At 43.7% G+C, this 17,735-nt stretch overlaps 1 protein-coding gene across 1 annotated transcript in view; it reads left to right on the top strand.

Moving 5' to 3' along the window:
- Positions 1 to 17,735, top strand: part of SIPA1L1 (signal induced proliferation associated 1 like 1) — a 322,776-nt gene that overhangs the window by 200,897 nt on the left and 104,144 nt on the right. The window contains exon 8 of the mRNA XM_060174201.1: positions 16,441 to 16,615. Coding sequence (XP_060030184.1) covers positions 16,441 to 16,615 — 175 coding nt within the window. The remainder of the gene's footprint in view (positions 1 to 16,440; positions 16,616 to 17,735) is intronic.

Below are 17,735 nucleotides of genomic sequence, written 5' to 3'. Positions count from 1 at the left end.
ACGGGTAGAAAATGTGAAGTTGTGATCTGGAACATACACTAATCAGAGCACACTCACACCCACCTTGAAATTATTTAGGCATGTGAGCTAGTGTTGCTAGATTATATATTTGTGTATTCTTTAATTCTTTTTTTTAAGTATTTCAACCCTGTTTCATTCTGTCATGGAATGCTACTAGGTTTAATGTTACAGCCTTTAAAAATCCCTGTAGAATTCATATTACTCAGTTATTAAATGCCACTTTGTGAATGAGTTCTGATGGTATTTCCTTCATCAAAAATTCCAGTCTTACTTAAATGAATGACAGTTACAGAAATTGCTTTCAATGTGTACTTGCTCTTTTTAATTCAGTGATATATTATGAACCAACGGTTGGACATGACGTTTAAAATCATTGTGCTCTCTGTTCATTTTGCGTGTCAGGAAGCACAGCTATTAATTATGCCATCCATACATTCTAAATAGACTGTGAATATTCATATCTGCCACATGCAATATAAAGATCCTTCATCTGACTAGATTTTGGCATATGCAGATGAAAACAGGGACCTCAATTCTGAAATCTCCGAAAATGACACGTGTCTTGTGTGACATATCCAGGCCCTCAGGGTATCCTTCTCGGCTCCTCTCTTGACCTTTTACTGTTCATTGATATTCATTACTGTTCATTAATATTCATTTCCATTACGTAGCAGTAATTAAATGAAACTACGTCTGCCAGTGATTTCACAGTGGCAAAAACTTAGTTTGCGACTCCAAAAATTTGCAGCAAACTTAGTTTACTAAATTTATCATGTTACTGGATTTAGTTTACTAAATCCTAATCATGTTCCATCTCTCTCCTCTTTTTTTAGAGTACACACTAAACAGCTCTCTGGAAAATGGTTCCCCAGACAATCAAGCTTATGCATGGGGAGTTTCTGGAGGGTTTGACACATTGCATATGGCAGATATGAATATTCACAGTCGATTTAGAATGTATGGATGGCATGACTATTAGCCGTGCTTCCTGACACGCAAAATGAACAGAGAGCACAATGATTTTAAACGTCATGTCCAACCGTTGGTTCATAATATATCACTATCAACTGAATTAAAAAGAAAAGTACACATTGAAAGCAATTTCTAAACTAAATTTTCCAGGTCATCTCACCTGATAAATATATACATACTAGATAAATATATACATACCCGCCTAGTTGTTTTCTAAAACCTGTGTATATCATCTGATTTAAACCTCCCAGTAACCTTAAAAGTAGCTTCCTGTTTGGGGCCTGTATCAAGGTTGATAGGATTCAGATTCATGTGTTGCTGACCCTAACCCTTAACCCTTCAGTAAAAGTAGCGGTGGCTGGCAGCAGTACAGTAAGATGTCGCTGGGAAGCGGTAATGTTCATTTTCCCATTCCATCTTTACAAGTAGCCTATGGCAGAGTTTCTGGTTTCTTTTTTTAAATTTCTTTATTGGGGAATTAATGTTTTGTACATGCATAACATTTCCCAGTTTTCGATATAACAACACAACCCCCATTAGGTCCTCTGTGAGTTTCTAGTTTCTGTTGGGTAGTATAATACCTTTGCTTTTGTAAGTAAGTTTCATAATTTCAGAACCAATAAATACTTATTCTTTTTTATTTTATTATTTTTTTTTTTTAGTAAGAAAACACTTGATTTAGTGAAAACCTAGTTTGTGCAGGGCAGGACAAGTGTGTGGGCAGGACGTGAGGGGCTGGTCCAGATTCAGGGAGGGGGTGCCAGGGGTCTCTTCTACAGAAGCTGGTCCAGCAGGCAGTGGTACCGCAGACCCAGGGAGGCCTGGCCCCCAGCAACAGAGGTAGAAAATCCTGGGGACAGACATCAAAGGCTCCTTTTGTCACAGAGCACTTAAATGTTACTAAATACTTCTTGAATATATGTTCTTTGCAGATTCTGAAATGTTGTACTGAATATATAGATTAGGTATTGAAACATAGTCTTTTATTTATTTGTTTACTATTGGGTAGAGGCAGAGAGAAATTGAGAGGATGGGGAAGAGAGGGAAAGAGACAGAGAGAGACACCTGCAGCCCTGCTTCACTGCTCGTGAAGCTTTCTCCTTGCAGGTGGGGACCAGGGGCTTGAACCCGGATCCTTGTACACTGTAGTGTGTGTGTTTAACCAAGTGCGCTACCACCTGAACCCCTTGAAACCTAGTCTTTACCCTTGAAGAAGACAAAGTCACACATCACTATAATGGACATCAGTTTTAATATAATGAGCACAATAAGAGAATTGCAAATGCAGAGCTATGATAATATCTACTTTAGGATCATAGTCAGAGCAGGTTACATGAATCAGCATGACGTGAACCTTGGAAGAGAAGATGCTTTCTTCAGGCCAGAGACTGAGCAGCATGGTGGCCAAATCATGGAACAGCAAGGAGAAAGCAGACTGCAGCCATGGGTAGGTGTGTGAGTCACACATAATTGGGTATTTAAAAAAAAAAAAGCAGTTAGTGTTTTACTAAGCAGCATTTAAGGCAGACACCATGTGGAACAATTTACCTGAATCATATATATTTTTATTAGTGATGTAATAATGATTCACAAGATTGTAAGATAGCCAGGGTATAATTCCATACAGTTCCCACCACCAGAGTTCTGTATCCCATGCCTTCCATTGGAAGCTTCTCTATTCTTTTTTTTTTTTCAGTTATCTTTATTTACTGAATAGAGACAGAATCAAATGAGGGAGAGACACCTGCAGCCCTGATTCACCACTCGCAAAGCTTTCCCCGTGCAGGTGGGGACAAGGGGGCTCGAACCTGGGTCCTTGTACACTATAACCTGTGCGCTCAACCATGTGCGCCACCACCCGGCCCCATGCTTCTGTATTCTTTATCCCCTTGGGAGTATGGACCAAAAATCTTTATGGGGTGCAGAAGGTGGGAGGTCTGGCTTCTTTAATTGCTTCTCCCCTGAACATGGACATTGGCAAGTGGATCCACACCCCCAGCCTGTTTGTATCTTTCCCTAGTGGGACAGGGCTCTGGAGAGGTGGGGTTCCAGGACACATTGGTGAGGTTGTCTGCCCGGGGAAGTCAGGTTGGTGTCATGGCAGTATCTGCAACTTGGTGGCTGAAAGGCGGAAAGATATAAAGCAGAACAATTTTTTTTAATAAACAGGGACTCATAGGTAGGAACAGAGCTGATGAAATTAGGGATCTGTGTGGGAAAAAGCTAGGAAGTCTTTAGGTATGTTCCAAAGGGCCCGTGACACTAGTAATTTTCACCTAAGCCCAACAGCTGACATGCAGGTAGACTAAAAACATTGTCTGGGAAGATGGTGTCAGAGTTGAGAATAGGACTAGAAAGCTGGATTAGGGCAGAGAGTAGCTCCCAAACATGAGGAAAGCATATAAATATCACTAACTGTACCCCGTTGATCTGACCCAGGGCCTGTATATATTCCTGTTTAGCGACCTCTGTGTCCCTGTCAGTCTGAGCTTGCAGTTCATAAATCACATTTTAATTAGTCTTCAGAATTGTTTGATATAGGTATTACTATTGTTTGATATAGGTGTTATTATTGTTCTTGCTTTTTTTTTTTTTTTTTTTTACAGAGGGCAGCTCTAACATGCAAAGAGGCTCAGAGGAACACCCCCCCCCCCCATCACACTAGAATCTGGTAGGAGCAGGTCTCAAATCCAGACACTCAGTCTCCAGAGCCTATGTTCTCACCCGCTATGTTGTGCTGGCAGGCTGTTTCTTCCCTTTTTCCTCAGTGGGAGTAGAGGGGGAGGAGAAGTCAGAAAGAGGGGCTCCAGGCTTGATTGCTTCAAGTTTCAATGCTTATGTAGAACATGCCAAACCTTAATAAAACCAGAGTGGAGCTTGAAAGTGATTTAAAGTCCACTTGACAGTTTGCTGTAGAGCAAATTGGAACACTTGTTTTCATTAGGAAATGTCACCTTTATATGTGGACATGATCTTTACCAGAATGAGTATTTTATCTCCACTGCTTTTCTAGATGTTATAAAAATGCAAAGAGGTGTGTTCCAGCAGGTGGCTAACTTGGTGGAGATACACATTACCATGCGCAAGGATCCAGGTTCAAGGCCTGGGCCTCCACATGGGAGCATCTGCAGGGCCTGAGCTTCACAGGCAGAGCAGTGCTATGGTGTCTCCCCTTCTTTCTGTGTCTTCCTTCCCCTCTCTTTCTCTCTCTATCTTTTGTCCTCTGTTTAGAAGAATGGTAGCTGCTGGAAGCAGCAGAGTTCTGTACAGACACTAATTCCTAGATAAAACCACGGTGGGGGGGGGGAGAGAAAGGAAAAAATAAAAGACGTGATTTATTAGGTTCTCTGGTTTTCAAAAAGTTACGCTTTACAACAGGGAGACAGCATGATGACTATGCAAAAGACTCTCAAGCCTATTGCTTTAAGGTCCTAGGTTCAATCCCCAGCCCCAGTCTAAGCCAGAGTGGGGTAGAGGGGTGAGTGGGGGAGGGTGCAAAGAAGGAAGAAAGATTGGCTTGAAAGGTAGCATAGTGGGTGAAGCAGTGATATTTCAAACCCGAGGTCCTTAGTTCAGTCCCTGGCATCACATGTGTTGGAGTGGTGCCCTAGTTTTATTTTCTCTCTTTTTATTCATAAATAGATCTTAAAGAAAAAGACATCCCCTCTTTTTAAATTTATGCTTCAAGGTTTGAAGTTAAGGCACAAAAGTGATCATATTTTTTTAATATTTATTTATTTACTTATTTCTATTTGTTGCCCTTGTTGTTAATGTGTGTTTATTTCTTTTTAATTTTTTAATTATTTATTGGATAGAGACACCCAAAAATGGAGAGGGAAGGAGTGATAGGGAGAGAGCAGGCGCAGGGTTGGGGAAGGAGGGAGAGAGAGAGAGACACCTGCAGCCCTGCTTCACTATTCATAAAGCTTTCCCCCTGCAGGTGAGGGTCGGGGCTTGAACCTGGGTCCCTGCACACTGTAACATGTGCTCTCAACCAGGAGCACCCCCACCTGGCCCCCTGACTATTTCTTTATTTCCTTGCACCATGACCTTTTTATGTAAAAAGACAAAGCATATCTCCACACTGCACCCACCAGTAAAGTTCTGTCTTCTCCCCCACCAATAACCACTGTCGTGCTCACAAAATCTTAGAGGTAGTTTGTAGTTCAACTGCTTTTTTTTTCTAAGTCCATATGCTTCGCCTGTCTTTATCCCACGCTTGAGGAGAGCCATGCTGTAGGTGTCTTTTATCTCCTTAATTCACCTCCAGTTCCACCCATTTTGTCTCCTATCTAGTCTTCTGCTGGTGGGCTTGACTACTGTAGATAACGCAGCTGTGAACATCTGAACATGGGGCGCTAAGTCCCTTCACATTAATCATTTCTAAAGTGTTCTTTGTATATGCAGGAATGGTATTTCTGGGTCAAAAGCTACTTCCTTTTGTTTGTTTGAAAATGTGTGTATATAGCTCAGGAATAGATGTAAGAAGCAAAATCTACTTGGCAATAAGTAGTTCTGTGCCTTTGGCTGAGGCCATGAGTGACAGTCTCTGCTAACTTAGCCTGTTGATGCACCGTCGTCCTGAGGGTGAACGAGTTCCATCAGCCTCTTGCCCCTTTGATTCAGGCAGTGGGACTGGAGGATTGATCCGGAAGGACACCTGTTTTTACCACCTAAGATTCATTTTCTTTTTTTTTTTTCTTTTTTTAAAAATTTTTTAACCAGAGCACTGTTCAGTTCTCGCTTATGGTGGTACGGGGGATTGAACCTGGGACTTTGGAGCCTCAGGCATGAGAGTCTGTTTGCATAACCATTATGCTGTCTACCCTCCGCCCCTAAGATTCATTTTCTATGAAGGAAGCTTTGCCAGCACAATGACCATTTCTGAATTTTCAGTCAGGGCTGAATAGAGATCGCTGCATCAGTGAAATCCTGTTTAAAGTTCAGACGACTGCCAAGTCGGTCTCAGGTGACTCAGGGGCCCGTGTGCACATCAACAGGGAGAAGAGTCACAGAGGAGCCGTCAGGTCAGGGGAGATGGCCATGACACTGGTGGCTGTGTTTTGTCTGTTCTCAAGGTTACCGTGCGCCACCCCTCCCCTGCACTTGGACCTAACAGAGGCTGGGTTAAGTAGCTGGACAAAGTTCCTTCTACCATAGGAATCTGTGATAAATGCAGTCCTCACAGTGACATTTGGAGGACGTCTAGCTATGTGGTAGGACTGTAATTTTCAGGGACGGAACTCAGCAGAATCAAAACGTGCAGTGAACATTCTTTGGCTCACTATCCAAGAGGGCAGAGTAACTGAATACAGATATTTCCGTTTTCTTCATTTCAAATCGTGGGTTGCATTTTAAATTCACCTTTAAAATTAAAAAAAGAAAAGAAAGACAGAAACCCTGGTAAACTGGCTTCTTTCCCAAAGGATTACCTAAAATAGTTAATGCCATCAAATGATTAAAAATAAATAAATAAATAATGTTTTCGTTGAAGAGACCCCATTTCCACCTAGCCTGCCCAGTCTCCGCTCTGCTTCCCTCTCCCATAGCTGCCACTTCTTGGCAGCAAGGATATGTTCTGTAAAATGTGTCCTTGGACACTTTCATCTAGAGAGTTATAGTTTAGTTATATGGTTTAGTTACACAGACCTGCTACAAAGCTAGGAGATAGTCTGCTGGAACAGTGTTCCATTGTTCACTGAAACATCATTAGGGGATGTGTGGTGATTTTCCTGTTTCTTTTCTTTTATTCATTTTTTAAATTTTATTTTTACTTATTTATCTTTGCCTCCAGGGTTATTGCCGGGGCTCAGTGCCTGCACCATGAATCCACTGCTCCTGGAGGCCATTTTTCCCCCCTTTTGTTGCCCTTGTTGTTGTAGCCTTGTTGTGGTTATTATTGTTACTGTTGATGTCGTTCGTTGTTGGATAGGACAGAGAAAAATAGAGAGAGATGGGGGAAGGCAGAGAGGGGGAGAGAAAGACAGACACCTGCAGACCTGCTTCACCGCCTGTGAAATGACCCCCCTGCAGGTGGGGAGCCGGGGGCTCAAACCGGGATCCTTGGCCGGACCTTGTGCTTTGCGCCACCACCTGAACCCCTCTTTTATTCATTTTTTATTGCCACCAGGGTTGTCACTCAAGCTTTGTGCCAGCACTATGAGTCCACTGCTTCCAGTGGCCTTTTTAAAAATTCTTTCTATTTGATTTGATAGGACAGAGAAATTGAAAGAGGAGGGGAAAGATAGATAAGTAGACCTGCAGATCTGCTTCAGAGAGTGAGAGAGAGAGAGAGAGAGAGAGGGAGAAACCGGCCTGCAGATCTGCTTCACCGTTCATGAAGCATCTTCCCTGCAGGTGGAGAACTGGGGCATCCTTGAACCTGCATCCTTGTGCATGGTAACGTGTAAATGCAACCAGGTGTGCTGCCTCCCAGCCCTCCTTTCTCTTTATTTATTTAAACAGGTATCACCAAAGACACTTCTGCTGTCTTGTTTCACACACACCCCTCTATACAAAATATCACCTGCTGTCGACATTTCTTGTCTTTCTCGGTACCGGGAAATGGACCCCAGGCCTCAGACCTGTCCAGCAGCACTGGGGAGCCTCCCTGGACCAGTTTTTTCATTCTTTATTGTACATTGTTGGGTTGGGGGACGAGAAAGGAAAGACAACACAGCGCTGCTGTGCCATCCATGAAGCCGCCCCTACCCCAGGCCGTCCGTGTGGCTTCCATGTTGGACTAGTGCTTGAACCCAGAGCCTCTGGTTAGCAGGGCATCACTCTACTCAGTGAAGAACTATCTCCTGGCCCCTAGACATTTCTACCCAGTGAAGAACTATCTCCTGGCCCCATGACATTTGATTTTTGCCACTTAGTACTGCATTTTGGCAACTTTCTATGTCGACATAGAGGAAGCATTTCCCTCGTTTTTACAGCTCATAAATTTGGGAGTTTGGTGGTGGTGCACCCAGTTAAGCACACGTTACCAAGTGCAGGGACCCAGTTTCGAGCCCACGGCTCCCCACCTATGGGGGGGGGGGTCATTTCACAAGTGGTGAAGCAGAACTGCAGGTGTCTCTTTCTCTCTCTGTCTCCCCATCCTCACTCAATTTATTTCTGTCTTATTTAATTAAAAAAAAAATAGGAAAATATGGCCACCAGGAGCAGTGGATTTGTAGTGCAGGCACCAAGCCCCAGCAATAGCCCTGGCAATTTAAAAAAAAAAAAAAAGTTTCCATCGTATTCTATTATACTGTGATGCTATTATTTAATGCTTTTCCCTATTGATGGGTAAATGTATTGGTTGCAGTCTTTCTCTGTTAGAAATGTGAAATGACCTCCCCCCCCCCCCCCGTAGGTGGGGAACTTCTGTGCAGTATCTGGTAATTGAAATTCCTGTTATGTAAAGTCAAAATAGGCACCTTTATTACCAATTTATCATTCAATAGGAAGCTTTTTATAGCTGTGAGTTTTGCACAACATCTTATTAATTAGGATTTATTGCATGCTTGTGTGTTTGTAGACTATTTCTGTCACATTATGCCAAAGTTAAAAATACGATTCAAACGTGGCTATACATGTAAGTTAATTTGACAGGATCTCTTTTAATTTTTTTTTACCTTGTATCCATATGTCAGTTTTTGAAAGCAGTTTGATTTTTTGTTAGTGATTCCAGTGAAGATAAATGATCTGACATTGTTGTTACATTGCAGATTTCCAGTCTCTTTCCTATGCTTAGAGGAGAACAGATTAATTTTGGATCTTTATGAAGTACATCAGAAAGTTACCATGTTTATGATAAACAAGCCGAAAGTCAGCACTATCGATGTGAACTAGGAAGATTGAAAACAAAAACAAAAACATTATAGATGTGGCCACGGTCTTCACTTTCAGTGATAGCAAAGGAACTGACCCAAGGCCATCCTGGCCACTGAAATGAATCAGAAACACTGGACAGTACTTTCTCTAAACTTTTCCTTGATTGGACTTTTCCTTCTGGAAATAATGTAATAGATGTATTTTTCCCTGTCCTTGCTGTTGCTAAGTGCAGCTCAAAAGTGTTCTGCTTTGTATATTTACGTTTTTTCTATATGTAGCAAACATGACATGAGCTTGCAAGATGAGGTCAGGGAGGCAGAGTGACTAGGGACTCACGGAACAACACTACAGTGAGTTCTCAAAATCATGTTTCAAACGCATCTGTTTCTGTCTTGGAGTTAAAAGAAATCAACCACCTAAAAATGCGAGCAGATCCAGACCAATGATGATGATGATGATGATGATGATGATGATGATGATGCTACCTCAACCCCTCAAAGTTGTTCTCTTTAGCCACAGAAAGAAACTGGGCAGTCAGGAAGACAGAAAATTATGCAAAGTGCAAGGACCAGCACAAGGATCCCGGTTCAAGCCCCGGCTCCCCCACCTGTAGGGGGGTCGCTTCTGAAGCAGTGAAACAGGTTTTCTGGTGTCTGTCTTTCTCTTGTCCTCTCCGTCTTCCCCTCCTCTCTCTATTTCTCTCTGTCCTATCCAACAGCAACAACACTGGGAAAAAGATGGCCTCCAGGAGCAGTGGATTTGTAATGCAGGCATTGAGCCCCAGCAGTAAACCCTGGAGGAAAAGAAAAGGAAAGAGAGAGAGAGAGAGAGAGAGAGAAAACTTTGTGTTGTTATCACCAAGGCTTCATACCTCTGAGCCAACTTGAGTCCTCAAGTAGAAAAAGCCAGAAGGAGTCGGGCGGTAGCGCAGTGGGTTAAGCGCAGGTGGCGCAAAGCGCAAGGACCAGCATAAGGATCCCTGTTCGAGCCCCAGCTCCCCACCTGCAGGGGAGTCATTTCAGGCCACAGGCGGTGAAGCAGGTCTGCAGGTATCTTTCTCTCCCCCTCTCTGTCTTCCCCTCCTCTCTCCATTTCCCTCTGTCCTATCCAACAATGACGACATCAATAACAACAACAACAACAAAGCCAGAGACAGAAAGAAAGACCATAGTGAGGCCTGGCTAGCACTTGGGTCATGCTGTCCATGTCAGCTGTCTTGCTGGCCCAAGACTACATATACATAAGACTAAATATACATATTCTCCAACAATCAGACACCACAAAAAAAGCAAAAAAAAACACTAAGATGACAGTTGTCATCCTCTCCAACCTTGGCTGAGATGTCACTAGAGAAGGGCAGGTGAGGACCTGGGACATTCTCCCCCTGCAGGGGTAAAATGAGGTCCCCATCCTGCTTCCCACCAGGGCCTCTGCTGAGTGGGGAACATCACAGAGCCTGCTGAAAGGCCACCCTCCCACAGTGAACAGTGGAAGCAAAATGGGGAGCAGTGCCACGGCACCCCTGCCCTAAGACAAGGATGGCAGCAATGGAGACTCACAGAACGCTGAGCTTCTTCAAAGATCCCTGAGGATTTTGTTGCTTGCATCTGTTTTTACTGGGAGAGGGCTCTGACTTGAGGATCCAGCTGCAAGTTGATACTCAGCTGTGTTGACTAGTAGTTCCTGTCTCTCTAATTCCCTGTAAAGTGTTCACGGGATGAGAGCACGAGCTCTTTGCGACCTGCTTGGCCCGGTCTCGTCCATGTCACTTGTGGTAGGTGTTCAAAGCCACTGTGCTTTGTTGAAATTTCAGACCTCCATTCAAATATGACTTTTTCTCCTCTCGACTGCCCAGTATTGTTTTGTTGTTGTTGTTTGTTTCGGTTTGACTCGTTTGTTTTCCTCCAGGGTTATCGCTGGGGCCTGGTGCTGGCACTATGAACCCACTGATCCTGGCAGGCATTTTTTCCCATTTTTATTGAATAGGACAGAGAGAAATTGAGAGAGGAGGGGAAGATAGGGAGAGAGAAAGAGAGACACCTGCAAACCTGCTTCACCGCCTGTGAAGCCCCCCCCCCGCAAATGGGAAGCCTGGTCTCTAACCAGGATCCTTGTTCAGGACCTTGCACTTTGTACTATGTACGTTTAACCCAGTGTGCCACCGCCTGGCCCCCGCCATCATTGCTTTTTGTAATACAATTGTTGGTTGACATTTCTGTCAGTCCTCCCTAGGAATGGTTGACATGTGAGCATGGCATTGTGTAGCATGACTCTGAAGTGACAAACAGTATCCTCAACTGTGGGTAAGTCCCACCCGTTCTTAAGATGGATTCTGGTGTCATCATCAGCTCCGACCAATTCCAATCCCTTAAACTTTAGTTTTCACTCTTACATTTGCTTTCTCTGTTGGAATGCTGCTGATTATGTTTACAAAAGTCTTGAAGGACTTTTCAGCTGCAGCAGGGAAGGGCAGGACACCCTTGCTAAATTAGGGTTCTAGGAACTTTAGAGTAGACCACCTTCCTTGTTTTAACTTCAGGGGAGAGGATGCAGCCACACTGTCACCCTGGGAAGGTAGAGTAGCTTGGCACAGTTTCAAACCGAGAAAATATGAGATTCTGACATTCTCCTAATCCTCTTAGAAGGGACATCCTTTCACAACCAGCACAAGTGAACTTGCTCTCCTGCCTGCAGTTGGAGTTCACCAGGGTGTGGAACTCAGACAAGGGGGAAGGCTGCACATGGTCTTTCTGTCCTTGGATTCTGCATCTCCAGCGATTTGGGGGAAAAGTTTTCTTTTTTTTTTTGCATTAAACTCTTTTTTAAATTTTATAAATATTTATTTATTTATTTCCCCCTTTGTTGCCCTTGTTGTTTTTCATTGTTGTTGTAGTTATTATTGTTGTTATCTTTAAAATACAAATATATCTTCTCTGACTGTCGCACAGAGAAATCTTAGGTTAAAAAGCCGTGTGCAAGTCACTGTTCATCCTCTGTTGAACTGGATCCAGGCCTTTGTTTCACACTGCTGGATGAGAAAGCTGATCTGGGAAGCACTAGACCAATAACTCAAAGACCCTTGCTTGCCCCAGATTCTTGCTTCTCTTGATAGTTCTCTCTGCTGGGAAAGAAGAAGGAGCTGGCTACATTAAGGACCCCTTTATAATAGACACAGTCTGCCACGACATTTTTGTTGGTTGAGATTTAATAGAGTCTTCAACTTAATTCTGAAGTTCAGATAAAATCTCCCCCACCTCTTGCCCCCTGAATTCCCAGCACACTGGAGCCACATTCAGACATGTGAAGCTAGTCAGCAAGAAAAGGGGAAAATGTCAGTAGTGTACCCTGGGTTCTGATTTCATTTGCCTACTTGGGGCATTTTTTTTTTTTTAATGTTGTGAAGTCCTTAATGTGCTTCTGTTAATAATTAAAATGAAGGAACGTGCTTTTCTTGATCTTTTCTTTTTTTGTTTTTTTTGCCTCCAGGGTTATTGCTGGGGCTCGGTGCCTGCACCGTGAATCCACTGCTCCTGAGGCCATTTTTTCCCCCTTTTGTTGCCCTTGTTGTTGTAGCCTTGTTGTGGTTATTATTGTTATTGCCTATGTCGTTCATTTTTGGGTAGGACAGAGAGAAATGGAGAGAGGAGGGGGAGAGAAAGACAGACAGCTGCAGACTCCTGTGTAGTTAGTTTAGGGAGCTGGGCATGTTTTAAAATTCAGAAATATCTGGATTTAAGAAGGGTAACAAAATGCACCATTTATTTAGTTACCTTCCGAGTAGGATCTGGGATGGCACCCCGTAATCAAGCCTATTAACATGTCCATAGGGAGAAATAACCAGTATTCATACAAAAAAAAAGGAATAAATTAAAAGTGTTAATGTCAGCCAGATGTGTTTGCTTAAATTTGTTTGTTTTTTTTTTTTTTTTTGCCTTTCAAGTTCAAAGAAGGGGCTGTGGAATATATGCAGTGACAGGAATAGAACGCGTCAAGCCTGGTGAAGTCCTAGTAATTTTTTGCTTGTTTTTGCCTCCAGGGTTGTTGCTGGGGTTTGGTGCCTGCAGTACGAATCCACTACTCCGGGTGACCATTTTTTCCATTTTATTGGACAGACAGAAATTGAGAGGGGAGGGAGAGGTGTGTGTGTGTAGGGGGGGAAAGAGATAGACACGTGTAGCCCTGCTTCACCACTCCTGAAGCTTTTCCCCTGCAGGTGGGGACCAGGGGCTTGAACCTGGGACCTTGCATACTATAGTATGTGTGCTTAACCAGGTGAGCCACTGCCTGGCCCCTGAATATTTTCTTTTAATGAGATAGGACTATACAGAGAAAGAAACAAGAGCATTGCTCAGCCCTGGCCTATGGGGGGGGGGGACTAAGCTTTAGGTGTGAATTTCTGTTGCATAACCATCATGCTATGCTCCCAGCCCCCTTACCTCTTACAGGCAAAATATGACTGACACACTGGTTCCATACCACTCCTGAAATAGACCTAAGTGCTATAGATTGGCCTGACTTGACTTAACTGGGAATTTTTTTTTATTTGGTAACTTAATAATTATTAACAAGATTGCAAGATAACGGGGACAATTCCACGCAGTTTCCACCATCTGAGTTCCGTGTCCCTTCCCCTCCATTGGAAGCTTCCCTATTCTTTATCCCATGGGGGAGCATGGACCAAAATTCTTTATGGGTTGCAGAAGGTGAAAGGTCTAGCTTCTGTAATTGCTTCTCCACTGGACATGGACATTGACAAGTCGATCCATACTCCCAGCCTACTCGATGCTGGCTTACAATGATGTGGGGATTGAACCTGGGACTTTGGAGCCTCAGGCATGAGAGTCTCTTTGTATAACCATTATGCTATCTACCCCTACCTACTGTTATTTTTAACATGGTGGGGTGTATAGTTTACAGTATAGATTTGGGTATGATTACTTATCTTCCTGTGAGATGAGAAAATCCGTGCAATCCCCCTGACTGACTTAAGTCCTATTCCAATATCATGCATCAGGGCCAAAATCCCCCATAGGCCCTCTCTTCTCCTATTTCCCCAGAGTCCTTTGCTTTGGTTCAGTACACCACATCCAATCCAAGGTTTACTTTATAGTTGTTGGGAAATTATGCAGATGTGGTTGAACACTGGCAGGGCCCAAAAACCACTATAATTCCGTGGAAGTATTATTTACAGATCCCCACCACGTTATCCCCTCAGGGTATTGCTAATTCAGTTAAAACCAGTGCAACAGTTGCTAAGGACGCTTCCACCTTCCCAACATGCCTTTTGCCTCTCTCACCCCCTTTCCTAGCCCAGCCCATCCTGACTTGCCACTTCCGGAATTCTCCCATAAAAGCCTCTCCTGCTTCCGCTTTCCCTCTCTTTGCTCTTTTCCGTGACCCAACCCGGAGAAGGGCTGGTGGGCATAGTGGGAGGCGGCCATTTTGCTAGCTCCACGTGGCCTGAACCGCTGTGCTCACACCCAATTCTGGGGTGTCCGTGGTTCCCGCTCCGCCATGAGTTCCTGGTCTCTTCTCTCTCCCCTGCGACACAACCCGACAGTAGTCCCTTTTCTGTCCTCTTTTCTTATGTTGTCCTCATGAGTGAGATCATCCCATATTCATCCTTTTCTTTTTTTTAGACATCTCCCCAGCCTAGGTCCCTTTCTATTCGTGTGTGTGTGTGTGTGTGTGTGTGTGTGTGTATTTATAAAGATTCCGTTAGATTATTTTTTTTAAATATTTTATTTATTAATGAGAAAGGGGGAGAGAGAGAAAGAACCAGACATCACTCTGGTACATGTGATGCCAGGGACTGAGCTCAGGACCTCATGCTTGAGAGGCCAGTGCTTCATCCACTGCATCAACACCCAGACCACTATTCATCCTTTTCCTTTTGACTTATCTCACTTAACATGATCCCTTCAAATGTCATCCAAGACGAGGTGAACTCATTTCTCCTTATATAACTAAGAACTACCTTAAAATGTATTTGAAGAATTATTAATCTCTTAAAAATCTTAGCCTTCATGAAGAAATGCTCTACTTCACTTAATCATTAGAGAAATGTAAATTAAAACTACACTGAGATTCCATCTCACGTCTGAGAGAATGGCTTCCACCAACAAATCCAGAAATGGCAGTTGTTGAGGAGGCTGTGGAGTGAAGGCAAGTCTGCTCCACTGCTGGTGGGGATGCAGACTGGGGCAGCCCCTTTGGAAGACTGTGTGGAGAGTCATCGAACAAATAAAAATGGAAGAACCTTATAATTCCAGCCTTATCACTCTTCTGCATTTGTCTAGTGGACACTCAAGCACTAATTGCATATGTAGCCCTATTCATAGCTGCATTATGCACAGTAGCCAAAAAGTGGAAGCAGCCTACATGCCCATCAACAGATGACGGGCTAAAAAAGTGATGGGATAGACATTCCATGGAATATTACTCTGAGATCAAAAAAAGATGACATTGTGTCCTTTGGGACAAAGTGGATGAAACTGGAGGAGATTATGCTTAGTGAAGTAAGTAAAGAGATGAAAGATACTACCAGATGGTTTCACTTATATGTGGAATCTAGAGAACTGATTTTCAGGACCCCCCTCCAAAAAAAAAAATGCAAACAAGACTGAAGCAAGCAAACGGTAAGACTTGTGAGAACTCTGGTGTTCTCTTTAGGAGGTAGAAGGGTGGGGACACAGACTGCAGTGGTGGGTGTGGTGTGGAGTTACACATTGTAGTGTTACAATCTTGTAGCAAACTATTACTAACAAGTAAAAAAGTATAAATTAAATAAAGGCTATGTTTTCACTGTATTTGAGGAAATATTCAGAGCTAGTTGATCTGCCTTTGTGAAACCCTTTGGCATTTCTCTCCAGGCACTCATCATTCAGAACAGTGTTCGAAAGGAACATGGCTAATTTTGTGGCTATTCTAGCAAAGATATGACCAAGGTGTATAATTTAATATATCGGAGAAATATTGGGAGAGAAATGTTTTACAGTTTCACCAAAATAAAATAAAAATAAGCTTGCAAGGACCTGAATGAACTTCAGTGTGCAAAGCACTTGACTTTGCAATAGATTTTATAAAGTTAGATTCCTACTTTTAAATTCCTTTTTTAAAATAACTTTTTTTATTCTATTACTTAATAGAGATAGCCAGATATCAAGAGGGAAGGGGGAAATAGAGAGGAAGAAAGACAAAGAGACAGACACCTGCAGCTCTGCTTCCCCAGTCGTGAAGCTCTCTCCCTCCTGCTTTTAAGTCCCTTTTACAAGGAGATCGGTGAGAAATAATTTGCCTTTTGTCATCAAGCTTTCTGTAGCCTCATTTGCACTTGATGATTTGCCAACTGAAATTCTCTGTAAAGTATCAGCTTCTGTCTAATGACGCACGGTTTGACATACGGAACACGTGCTAGCCTTTTCTGACGATCATCATTTTAGATGTTTGCTCCAGGACCGCTTTGGGTTAAGAGGGACAGGAGAAAGGAGAATTGAGATGTCACGTTGTTCAGAGAGGTGCTAGCCGTGGGGGGGCATGTGCCCCACAGGACTTGCCAGCATGACAGTGGGGGCTGCGTGCACCGGCTAATATGGCTGTCTTCCCATGCACTGCCTGTCTCCGTAGCTGAACTTCCAGCAGAAAGTCGGCGTCATGTACTGCAAGTCTGGGCAGAGCACAGAGGAAGAGATGTACAACAATGAGTCAGCCGGCCCCGCCTTCGAGGACTTCCTCCAGCTGCTGGGAGAGCGCGTGCGGCTCAAAGGATTCGATAAGTACCGCGCACAGCTTGACACCAAAAGTAAGAAATACGATGCCCTCCCACCAGGCTCATTTCCCTTCTGTTGATGTTCATCTGCTAAATTGCTCATAAAAGAGCATCACCTTCTATAGCAGAAAATTCCTGGTGATGGCGGAGAGGGAGGCGGGGAGGAGTTGGCTCCTGTGCAGTTGTAGCGAGAACTGAACTGTAAAAACAGTAGTGTTTTGTTTTGTAATATTTTTACTTATTGTCCCCCTTTTGTTGCCCTTGTTGTTGTAGCCTTGTTGTGGTTATTGTTGTTGTTGATGTTGTTCAATGTGGATAGGACAGAGAGAAATGGAGAGAGGAGGGGAAGACAGAGAGGGGGAGAGAAAGACAGACACCTGCAGACCTGCTGCACCGCCTGTGAAGCGACTCCCCTGCAGGTGGGGAGCCCGGGGCTCGAACTGGGATTCTTACGCCGGTGGTCCTTGTGCTCTGCACCACATGCGCTTAACCCACTGCGCTACCGCCCGGCCCCCTTTATTGATGTGTTATTGGATAGAGACAGAGAGACATAGAGAGGGGCGAGGGAGAGGGAGACTGAAAGGGAAAGAGACAGAGCAACACAACACCTCCAGCCTTGCTTCACCACTCGTGAAGCTCTGCGCCACTTGCTTGAACCCGGGTCCTCGCACACCGTGCTTTGTGTGGTTAGCCAGGTGTTTGTGGATGGGGCAGAGCAGCGGATACAAACCATGCTGAGTTGCTCTTGGTTAGTACTGCGGACATTTTGATTATATTTAGCCAAATGGTAAGGTGATTAAAGATTCCAGAAGCTTACCGCTGATGGTTTGTAAGCCCTGGAATTTCGTTTCATTACTTCATTGCACGTTTCTCACACGTGCTCATCTGTAGAGGCAGCCTTTGGATGGCTTCCTTATTCATGTTTGTGTTTTCTTGAAGCTGGGAGTTCTGTTAAACTTATTTTCTATTTTTATTGCTTAGACTCTAACTTCTAAGAACATAGGTTTCTTAGCTCTGGTGTTAGTTTGGCTCATAAAACGTGTTGATTAAAAGTGCGGTGATGAGATCATCTGTTTAGCTCTGGCTCGAGAACATACAAGGTTGTCCTCGCCACTCCTCCGGTCGTGAACAACTTAGTTAAGTTCTCAAGCAC

Source organism: Erinaceus europaeus, chromosome 16, assembly GCF_950295315.1.
Source record: "Erinaceus europaeus chromosome 16, mEriEur2.1, whole genome shotgun sequence".
Lineage (NCBI taxonomy): Eukaryota > Metazoa > Chordata > Mammalia > Eulipotyphla > Erinaceidae > Erinaceus > Erinaceus europaeus.
Note: the sequence above shows the minus strand (reverse complement) of the source record. Positions and strands in the feature narration are given on the sequence as shown.